The 11907-nt window shown below is 47.8% G+C and overlaps 1 protein-coding gene across 9 annotated transcripts in view; it reads left to right on the plus strand.

Moving 5' to 3' along the window:
• Positions 1–10685, plus strand: part of LOC132400001 (death-inducer obliterator 1-like) — a 132689-nt gene extending 122004 nt beyond the window's left edge. For all 9 annotated transcript variants that reach the window (XM_059981036.1, XM_059981034.1, XM_059981035.1 and 6 more), the window contains one exon: positions 7064–10685. In XM_059981036.1, the coding sequence (XP_059837019.1) occupies positions 7064–9312 (2249 nt within the window). In that variant the 3' untranslated portion in view covers positions 9313–10685. The remainder of the gene's footprint in view (positions 1–7063) is intronic.
• Positions 10686–11907: the final 1222 nt, after the last annotated feature.

Below are 11907 nucleotides of genomic sequence, written 5' to 3' on the forward strand. Positions count from 1 at the left end.
TTCCATCATCTACAAGTGATGAAAACCTGTTCACTTGCCTGGAGAGCCACCAACAATCAAGAATCTCAACGCAATCCAGGACAAAGCAGCCAACTTGATTAGCCACATCCACCATATAGCCACTATAGCCACTAGAGTGTTTACCAACTGCAGAACTTAATGCAGTCACTGACCCAGGCTCATCAGCCAAACCTGCGACCTCTACCATCAAGGACAAGAGCTGTAGGAGCTTGAGAGCACTGTCATCTAGAAGTCCACTCCATGTCTCACGCCGTCTTGGAAATAAATCGCAATTCCTTCATTGCTGCTGTATCTTACTCCAGAAACTTCAAACCATCAGCTGTACAAGATGTTGGTGCTGCTGTATTTTGAGTTACTTTGCTTAGTATTGAATAACCAGTTATAAGAGAAAAGTCATTATGTTGGAAAGAATGTAAAGGAGAGTGGTGGGTACATGGAATTTACTGTAGTAGTAGGAACAGATACATTATGAGCATTTAGGAGACTCCTGGGCAATGGATGAAAGAAAAATGGAGGGCTGTGTGGGAGGGAAGGGTTAGATTAATCTTAGAATAGGTTAAAAAGTTAACAACATAGTGGGCCGAAGAGTCTGAACTGTGTTGTACTCTATGTAAGATGTACAAGAATGTTGCCAGGATTCAAGGGCCTGAGCTATAGGGAGAGGTTGGACTGGCAGGAATGGTACTCCTTGCAATATAAGATTGCAAGATGGCCTTGTGGGTATAAAATCATGAGGGGCATAGATATGGTGAGTATACACTGGGAAGCAAAAGCTAGAGGGCATAGATTTAAGGTTAGAGGGAAAAGATTTGAGACCTGTGGGTGGTGCTTCCGTGGAAGTAGGAAAGGTAGTTGAGAAGAGCACATAGCCACATTGGAAAGACATTTAAATACATATATAGGAAAGGTTGAGAGAAATATAAGCCAAACACAAGCAAATGGGACCTTGGTTAGCATGGAATGGTCAGGCCGAAAGGCCTGTTTATGTATTACAGTACAGTGTATTACTGTGAATTACAGTGTATTCACTGCTGATGAACAGCACTGGCCTATCTTCAGCAGAACTGTAGTGGTTCAAGAATGTTGCTCAGCCCCACACCTCAGGACATTTAGAGGTGGTGATTAAAATGCTGTTCTTCCTGGTCACACCAGATCTTCAGAATGGATGTTAAATGATAATACACAGTATACATTGATGCATCTGTTGACTGAAGGACAGGAAAATTGTTTTGCTCCCCTTTGAATAGTTGCAGTGGATTTTTTTTCATCACCCATGGAACAGTCGGTTATTGTGTGGAAAGGACCGATTTCCCTCTGTTACATGGACATGTTCTCCAGGATTAACTGCTGAGCTGCAATGGATTCAAATCTACAAATGCAGGGGTGTTGCCAACATTTAAATAGAATTGCAGTGAAAATTTATTCTCCCAAACAGTATTTGCCTTCACCTGATGTGTAGTTCCCTTTTGATTTTAAACTCAAATCATTTGCATCTTATGTTCCATAGCATTTTTTAAATGTTCCTGCAGTATGGGTTTGTGTATCATCAGTAGATTTTGCTGGTCTTCAATGAGTTGCAAAGCAGTCTGGACAGGTTCTGTGTTCACTGTTCAACATGATAAATTTCAGAAGATTTAATCCTTAGTTTCAAACCAAATGAGTGTTAACAAATCTAAAGGCATGCTAAAAACTAAATATTTCGATTAAGGCTGGTTCTCAACCACACTTTATGATGAGTTAAAACTAAGACCCTCAATTCCAGCTGGTAAATGCTGATCAACATGCTCCGTCCAACTTAGTTCCATTTGCTTGTGTTTGGCCCGTAACCTAAACGTATGTAAACCTGTCCAATTGATCTTCAAAAGTTAATTCCCTTTATCTGGTAGCTCATTCCACATTGGTACATTAAAAAGCTGTTAATATTGCACCTTAAACCTATGGCCTAATATTTACCCCAACCTGGTGGTGGCATCCGTCGGTCTCGAGAGACCTGCGCCTGGAGTTGTATGGGAGAATGGCAGTTGCCCAAGCGGCAGGCCATGTTGTCCAAGGGAAGGGCACTAGGACCCATGCAGCTTGGCACCGGTGCCGTCGCAGAGCAATGTGCCTCAGCTGAGGCTGGAACCAGTGACCTTCAGGTTACTAGTCTGATGCCTTGCCCACTAGGCCATCCCAACCTATCATCGTATCCTATCCCTCGTGATTTTATACACGTAATCTGTAAAATCACCTCTATCTTACGTTCTGTCATACACTGTGGTCCTGAGTGGTGTGAATCCCATTCACTGTTATACAAGCCAACTCTCTCTTACCACAACCACCACCTCATCTACCAACCTGTGCTTTAGGAATTCTCAGAAAAATTCTGTTCCATTTTTTTTCACTCAACGATCACTTTCCCGCAAGTTTTAACTCTCTCCTTTCTGTTCATCAAATTTCTCGGCAGTTGAGACCCTTGATTACATTAAATCACCAATTAGATTTGGGTAGGAGATTTTTAATTGAAAGCCTGCAGTGGTCGATGTAATAACATCAACAGTGAATTGGATAATTACTTTGAGCCAGGGTTCTGAGGGAATCCGTGAGAGCAGGGCTAATTTGAGAGCTTAGTCACGGGCCTGCTCGTCTCACTCTGATCCTGAAATTGGTTCAACTTCTGCCTCGAATCTTCTGATCAAGATTGGTGTGATTGTTTCAGTAGTAAAGAGGGCATCTCGGCGTTGTGAAGCCACTCAGTGCGTGGAGAGCGCAAACCAACGCACATCAGTCCACCTCAAGGATCTGTGATGCCTCTCCTAAACTGTCTCTAAATACTCGGCATCCTGCTTGAAATTCTACCGTTACTGAAGGCTACTTTGTAAGTAAGGAGGTTATGTAGAGTATGACTTGGGGGTGAAAGCTATTGAAGCTTCCAGCAGAAGGGGAAAGTAATATCGAGTAGAGTTGCTCGCTAAAGTTCACTGTGAGGCCCCATCTTGCTTCACAAGGATGTGAGCGGTATGATCAGATTCTTATAACGTGAAGTCGCTTATTCCCAATAGTTAGTGTGGTTTCCCGCCACTGGAGATCATCGTCTCCATCCCCTAGGCTAACGGGGGTGAATCATGGACTACTGGTAAACACCACCCCCGTCGCGTCTCTGAAGACCTGGTGAACGGATTTATTTTGCAGTAGTTGGTGTTTCTTTCTGTTTCTGTTGTGGTATTGCCTTTTCCTGAACCACTCCTGTTAGGGATTATTGCACCGAAGAGAAGCCTCTCTTCCACCAATCTTTACAGTGGAGCAAAACTGAAACTACAAACTAGGAGAACCCCAACACGCGGCAGTTTGGCCCGTCGTTATTGCTGCCTTTTTGAACTCCAATTTAAACCTTTTGTTCCTAATTCCGTCGTTTTCTATCCCCGCTTTTTACGGAGTTTACTTTAGGAGGTTATTTTAAATTTGAGATAGAACCCCGCTACTCTAGTTAAACATACGCAGCCCCAAACCCATTGTTTGGAAAAATATCCTACTAAAATTAGTTTAATTTCTAAAAGTTATCTATTATTTTCATGTCATGTCCTCATTACATGTTTGCGTTCAGTATCCTCGCCTCCTCCCACGAAAAATGCAATTGCATCGTCTCTGATGTTACTCTTAGATTATGATTGAGTGAATCACGTGGTGAAATACTTTCGTTTTCAGCCTCTATTTAGTCGTAAATCCAGAATGCAGAACCAAACCTCTTAACCCACTGTGTTCATCCTGATCTATCTAATATAAATCCCATTTTCCACGCCTTGGTCTACATAGCTTCCTTGCGATTTAAATACCGAGTAGTGGGAGCAGCGAATTTAAAAACGCAAACACGAGGAAATCTGCAGATGCTGGAAATTCAAGCAACACACGAAATGCTGGTGGAACGCAGCAAGGCAGCAGGCAGCAGCTATAGGAAGAAGTACAGTCGACGTTTCGGGCCGAGATCTTCGTCAAGGGTCGACTGTACTTCCTATAGATGCTGCCTGGCCTGCTGCGTTCCACCAGCATTTTGTGTGTGTGTGTGTGTTAATTTGAGTAGTTGCAGCTTCCAGCCATAAGGTGTGCGACGAAGGAGGCAGCCAGGTTCAGTACGCGCACTGCCGATCTGACTAGAAGAGGGTAGAGGAGATTGAGAACGTGTATGTAGTATCGTCACTACGTTATCCAAGGTTGTCATCCAGCAAAAGGAGAGATCCTAGCTCAGGGTCCGGTCAATGACCTGTCCTCTACCCGACCTAAATACTGGAGGGACTCAGTAGCTCATGCAGCATCTATGGAGAGGAATAAACAAGTCGACTAATGGAGGTCGCGGTCCGAAATTGCACCATTGATGCTGCCTGACCGGCTGAGTTTCTCCAGCACTTTCGTGCACGATGCTCTGAATTTCCAGCCTCTCCAGAATCTCGTTTTTTTTCTTCCCTCATTAGGTTTTAAGTTATCGTCTATTGATTGGTTGTCCCACTTCAGCGCACATCATCCTGTCCGCCACAGTGTATGTGGAAAGAAACGGGATAGGGGAGTCGCTCTTCCCTAACCCAGGCTTGACCACCCCGCGATCGCCACCTAACGGACTGGCAGCTACTAGTTGTTCCCGTTCTGGTGTTGGCGATGCAAACTCTGCGGTCGCGGCTCATGAGGGTTGGGGTGATCTGCGGGGAAGATGGAGTTGGTTTAAATTGTGAAAATATGAAGTAGAAAGCAGAATTTAGCTGTACTTTCGCTGTCACTCCTGTTGTCTCTGGGATCTTGGTTGTCTCGGACAACACAATACTGAGTGCTTCTTCAAACCCTAATTGACAGTGAACTCGTCGCAAGAGATTTTGCAGATGCTGGAAATCCAGAGGAACACATGAAATGCTGGAGCAACTCAGAAGGTCCGAAGATGACCCGATGAAGGGTCTCGGTCGAATTCCCTTTCATAGGTGCTGAGCTCCTCGCACATTTTGTGTGTTACTGCTGGAAGATCTAAACGGGTCCAGCAAGATGAACGATGACTGTAGGAATTGTCTTTTCAGCTAGAAACCCTGCAACAGGACCTCATTAATTCCTCAACTCCGCCACCACCCTCCCCATCCACATATGCTGCTCGACCCGCGGAGTTCTTCCAATGGGCTGTTTGTAGCTCTGGATTCCAGCCTTTGTGGTCTCCTGTCTGCTTTGGCGGGCTCGCCTGAGGGAAGCCCCGCAGTGAAGAACTCGGAGCAATACACACAAAATCCTGGAGCAACTGATGTAGGGTCTCTGCCAGAAAGGTTGCTCTTTTCCATAGATGCTGCCTGGCCGAGTTCCTCCAGCATTTTGTGTGTGTTTGGATTTTCTCCTGCCTGTGAAGAACTCGGTCTCATTATTAGTAGTCAATTTTTGTGACCGCCTCCTCCAAAAGAAACCCCAGTCCTTTGCATAATCAATCCAAACCTTGTTAAATTTATTAAATTTATTTCATTTCTGGATGGTGATTTACTTTCTCCGACTAATTTTTTTCTTGGAACTCCCCAAGAACCACTCGGGTCCAGTAATGAATGGGAGGGGATCAATTTTAAAAGCCCACTGCATCGTTTTGAGGTTAGAATCGTCAGCCTACGGAACTCTTTCCCCTTCATAATCCGAAGTTCCAACTTGCAAACTGGGGTCACCCAACAGAGGATGCCAGCTCGGTTTTGATATGTCTTCCACATTCGCAGTGAATGTTTACGCTAGTAATCTTCCGATGTATTGTTACTTCAGTGTTCAAGCCAAACTCATAGAAGTTTAACTTTAAATAGTTGTTTTTTTTTAAAAAATGGACTTGACATTTGAACCGTTAACTTAATTTCAGGGTTTCACTGGGAAACTTGCATCCTCCCCTGCACAGTCCGCATTCCCCCTCTACTAGCGGTTCCATCTCTCTTCTCGCTGTCCTATCCCCTTCCCGTCCCTTCTGTAAGTATCAGCCATCCCGGATAGCTCGCTGCAAGATGCAATGTAGAGGTGAGATTCTGCAAAAGCTGGAAGTCTTCAGCAATATGCAGGCATATGCTGGGGGAACTCGGCGGGCCAGGCAGCATCTATGAAGGGGAATGAACTGAGATCATCAGTTCTCCCAGCAATGGGGTGCGACGCGCAAGGTGCATTGTAGAACATCTCGCGAAGGTGAAATTGGGACCCCTGCATACTGTTGCGATTACTTAAAGCTTGCCTTTATAAGATACAGTATATTGACCGTAAACTTTATTCTCGCTTTTCCCGTGAAAATTCCCAATAGGTTGACAGGAGACGTCGATTGGAACATTATACTCAACAACTTTTATAAGAGGAATTGGCTTTACTCCAGAAAGTAGATCTATATCGCCTGGTGTAAACCTCCGTTATAATACGGATTTGGAGATCTGTGCTGGGACAATGCTCTGAGGTTCCCCCCCCCCCCATATTCCACGCAAATGCTGCATCCTGCGCATCTGTTATTTGGTCCCTGTGTTAATAGAGATGCATTCAAATACTTGAATGGCTTTTCGATTCTGTTTATATCTATCTATCGATCTGTGGGAGGCGAGAGGTCCCAGTCACTGGGTTGGCAGAGAGGGATGGGATTTTACCCACTGTAAACAGAACAGTACAGTACTGGCCATGCCATTCGGCCCACAATGTCATGCCAACCTTGATGTCAATTTGTACTAAATGCCCCCCTATTATCTGTATACCTCCATTCTTTTCATTTTCATGTGTCTGTGTAAAAGTTCCTTAAACTCCACCAAACTGCCTGCTTCTACTATTATCGCGGTAACCCATTCCACATGCCTACCATTCTCTGCGCTTAATAAAAAAATACTTTCCCTCTCGTCGTCTTTAACTTTAAAACCCTTTCCTCTTTTTTGGTGTTTCTATCATTAGGGAAAAGATTCCGACTATCCACCTCTCATAATTTAAAAATAACAGAAGTTGTTCGGGCTCCCCTCAGTCACTCATACTCTAGGAAGAACAATCTAAGTTTGTCCAATGTGTTAACTACGTTTAATGTTGACCTTGGTATTTCTCTTGCCCTCTGCAGGTTTGGAAAAGAACCGCCCCAATCTTATCCTGGGTCTCGTCATTCGGCAGAAAGGCAAGCGTCGGCAGCAGGAGCCTGAGGCGAGCAATGTGCCCGAGCCTGAGAAGGGAGAGTCTGGCGTCTCGGACGAGAAGAGGGTGCGGCTGGCCGCCGTCGAGGAGATGGAGGTGCATCGTTACACTCCTCCTGTGTCCAGGGACAGCAAACCAGCCAAAGCCCATGTAGAGCCGGTCACCTCAACCCCTCCCTCGGCCTCCCCACCGGCCGAGACTCCCGGGGACTCAGTCCCACCACCGCCCAAGGGCACCGTGAGCACTACTGCCCCGGCTCAGCCAGCTGCTGGTCCCGGCGCACCAGCCGCGCCCGGCGGTACCACAGTGGCTAACCCTCTCCAACACATCCTGCAGACGCTGTTCGGCGGTAAGAAAGCTTTTGACAAAGCCAAGGACTCTCCCGACTCCCCTGGCTCCACGCCGGAGGCAGACGCGGGCTCCTCCGCCCCTCTCATGGACCCCATCGTCCAGCAGTTTGGGCAGTTGAGAGAGGAAAAGGTTGATCCCGAGGTCGAGGACGATGACAACCGTCCGTACGACCCAGAGGAAGAGTATAAGCCAGAGGCGGAGAAGGTATACGACTTGGAGGACGCTTATGACCCGGCTGATGAGACCATCCTGGAGGAAGCGATGGTACCGGTAGTCATGGACACAAAAAGCAGCGGACCGTCTGACCTCTACTTGCCGTCGCTCTCAGTCACCTCGTCCCTCCAGGAACAGCAAAAGATGTTGGACACTCTAAACAAGCAAATCGAAGAGCAAACGCGTCAAGTCGAAGCGCAGGAGGAGGCTCTGAGGCAGCAGCGAGCGGCGGTCGGCGTCTCTATGGCTTGTTTCTCCGTCTCGGATGCCTTGATGTCTCCGCCACCCAAATCGGCCTCCTACAAGCCCGATATATTCGAGGTGACGGACGGGGCCGCGGGGCAGGCGGCTGGCCCCGAACCCGCTGCTTCCTCCGGCCTGTCGCAAGTGATTGATCAGCGCCGGGATCCTCGCCAGGCAGCCGTGAGAAGGGTAACCCCGAACCAGCCGCAGCCGGCCACCCGAAACCAGGCTCCCGAAGAAGGTGCCTCCATCCCGCACGGCCCGGCCTCGTACAGTAGCCCCGGAGTCCAGGAAGCGGCACCCGCCGACGCATCTGCTTTAGCCCCCGAAGCTGCTACTACTTCAACCTCCCATGCCGAAGGAGGGGTCCCGGTCCCCGCCGAAGTGCTGCAACCCCCCGTCTCCCAGGAAGTGATGCCGCCACTCGGCTGCCCTCCTCAACCTCCGCTGCTCATGGACCAAGCGCAGGGTGCTCAACCCGTACACAAAACTCTCCTCCCGACCCCCGTACACCCGCCCCTCGTGGGATCCTATGCTGGTGACCACAGCTTTCCCCCGCCTCATTGCGGCTCCCCCAATTTTGGAAACCCGCAGAACTTCCCCACTTCCAACATGCAACAGGCGATGGGACCTTTCCCGAACTTCCAGCATCCTAACAGCGGTCAACCTTTCGACCCCGACTTCAACCGGGAACCGCTAACCCCGTTCCAGCAGCCGAAACCCACGAATTTCTTCCCCAGAGCCCCCGCGCCTAGATACCGCTTCCAAGGTCAATCCCGCCCGGGATACGGGAACCATCCGACCCATCCCATGGGAAACCATTCTCAACCCTCCCAAGAAATGCCCGCTCAAAACACGGAAGCCGAAGGCCAGAGGGTAGGGGGGATGCAACCCGAAGCGCGAGACCGAGAGCGATCCAGGGTTCACCCGGGAAGACAGCGGGACAGGCAAGAGGGTGCCCCGCATGACCGGTATGGGTCAGACCGATCTGATAACCGCTACCCGGCCGATCGGTTCCGCAGGGGAGCGGACGACAGGCGGAGAGACCGAGATCGAGATTACGGGCGGCCGTGGGACCGCGACCGAGACCGGTCCTGGAATCGCGACAGAGAGTGGGACAGGAACCGCGATCGTGACCGAAGCAAGAACAGGGACCAAGACAGAGATCGGGATCGCTACCGTAGGAGGGAACGGGACAAAGGCAGAGAGAGAGAGAGAAGCAGAGAAAGAGAACGAGTTAAAGACAGAGACTACGATCGGGGCAGGGAGAACAAGGGCAAGGAGAGGGAGCAAAAGGGCAAAGCGGAGGCTGAAGAGAATAAAAGAGCGGCGAGCGAGGCCGGTGCTCCCAACAGCAAGGCCGAGTCATGACGAGAGCCAGACTGTTTCAGCGACCTCCCTTCACGTGCAGGGGAAGAGACTGATAGCGACTAACATTGAGCTTGTAATCCACCGTCACCCGTCGGTGAAGGGACTTAGACTAAACGGGTTATTAGAGCAACTCCTATTGTGGAGGCCGGCGGGGCCAGAGCCCCGACTAAGTACAAGTCTCAGCGCCCAGAGTGACTACAAGCTCTGCTCCAGGGCCACCCAACTCTTGGCACCTTTATTACTTTTACATTTTTAAAAGTCAAGCCATGGTTGTACATTTTAAACGGTCCCAGGCTGATTTCAGTCTTTTTTTTAGAACCGTTAGGATATTCCCAGTGAGTGGACGCAGTGCGCAGAAACTGCAACCGAAATGTTCTGGAGACCCTTCGTTCCAACGTAGCTCTGGGTTTAAATGTATTTGCTTGGTTTTGGGTTCATGAATTATGACCCAGGGAAGGAAACGCTGTTATTACCTCTCCAGAGTATGTGGTCAAGTGGTGCCACTTCCTTGGGAGGGGGAGGGAGGGAGGGAGGGTAGTTCCAATGGGGAAACTCAGCACCGTCTCTGTTTCTGTGAACCTCTTTAGTAAACTTTAGGTTCTCCGCTCCCAACGCCAGATTTCAAGGATTTTTTATGACATGGAGGAGAGGCGAAGGGTGAGGGGCGAACAAGATGCCGCACCTAATCGAAATGAAATATTCACGCTGTTTGGTATTGGTATTAATTGTAGTGGTTACGGTGTGACTCCCGACCGGTGTCCGCATTGCTGGATGTGGGTTGGGGGTGGGGGGTGGTAAGAAAGGCTCTCACTCCGCACTTCCCCACACTGGACAACATTGTGGAGTTATTTCCGATCATTAAATCTTCAGGAATTGTGTATGTATGTATATAAAATATCTGCATCCGTAAGGGACTCTCAGGTAAAAACCGGAAGTTGCTGAAACCCTCGGCATGATTGCTGGAGTTTGTAAACGCCTGTGAAAAGCTCCTGTCCGACATCCTTGCCTATGGATTCAGGGTCTTTTCCCATCCTGAGCATTTTTTTTTTAAAGTTCTTGGAATCTTAACATTTCAATCATTGCGAATGGAGAGCCTTTCAAGGTAGATATGCAAAAAGGATTATTTTGTTCCACTACCTTTTACCACTTGTAGATATTTTTTTATTACTACCCAGTTACTCCAGTTCTGAGCAATTCAGGGGCCCGGCTCACGGTCACACTACCTGAAGTTTTTTTTTTAAACGTGTTAGTGAAACCAATAGACTTTATCACTGGATGTAAAGACGAACCTGACTGGTTTTGATTTGATTCGGGGGAGGGGGTTAAGAAGGTGAAATGTACAGTATAATTAAAAGAAAATCACAATTCAAATATGTCTGTAGTCTTGTGTTTTTTTTTACATGCGTGGAGTTAATTTGGTCTCGTTCAGGAGTAGGAAACTCGCTCCGTAGCCAGTGGTAATTTGCACATCGGGTTCAGTCGAATATCATATCCAAGGGAGGCACTGGGAAAGGGTCAAGCAAGTAAAATGGAGGGAGGCGGTTGAGAGAGAGCCAGTGATTCAATTGTGGTTACTGGATTTATTCAGTATGTCCACAAGAAAACCAATCTCAGCATTGTAAATGGTGACATACATCAACCTTGATAATAATTTTACTGTGAACTTTATATGATATTTGATAAGTGGGGAGGGTGTTGTTCCAGGTCATTTGTCCTTGGGTGAATGGTGAAATCCACTTCTGTTCACTAAGGTAGGAATGTCTGAAAACACTAAGGAACAGAGGATATTACAGCCCAATGCAGGTCCTTTGGCCCATAATGTTGTCAGCCCTTTAACCTACTCTAAGATCGATCTAGCTCTTCCCTCCCACTTGGCCCCCCATTTTCCTAACATCCCTGTGCCGACCTAAGGCACTTTTAATTGTCCCTAATTTATCTGCCTCTGCTTCTACCACTACTCCGAACAGAGTGTTCCATTCGTCCACCACACTTTTAAAAACAAACTACACCCGATAGCCCCTCCCCCATATAAATTCTCCAGTATTGATAGGATGCAGAAGTGGACTGAGAAGTGGCAGATGGAATTCAACTTGGAGAAGTGTGAGGTGGTTCACTTTGGAAGGACAAACTCCAAGGCAGAGTACAAAGTAAATGGCAGGATACTTGGTAGTGTGGAGGAGCAGAGAGATCTGGGGGTACATGTCCACAGATCCCTGAAAGTTGCCTCACAGGTAGATGGGGTAGTTAAGAAAGCTTATGGGGTGTTAGCTTTCATAAGTCGAGGGATAGAGTTTAAGAGTCATGAGAATGATGCAGTTCTATAAAACTCTGGTTAGGCCACACTTGGAGTCCTGTGTCCAGTTCTGGTCCCCTCATTATAGGAAGGATGTGGAGGCATTGGAAAGGGTACAGAGGAGTTTTACCAGGATGCTGCCTGGTTTAGAGAGCATGGATTACAATCAGAGATTATGGGAGCTAGGGCTTTACTCATTGGAGAGAAGGAGGATAAGAGGAGACATGACAGAGGTATACAAGATATTAAGAGGAATAGATAGAGTGGACAGCCAGCGCCTCTTCCCCAGGGCACCACTGCTC

Source organism: Hypanus sabinus, chromosome 9, assembly GCF_030144855.1.
Source record: "Hypanus sabinus isolate sHypSab1 chromosome 9, sHypSab1.hap1, whole genome shotgun sequence".
NCBI classification, from domain to species: Eukaryota; Metazoa; Chordata; class Chondrichthyes; order Myliobatiformes; family Dasyatidae; genus Hypanus; species Hypanus sabinus.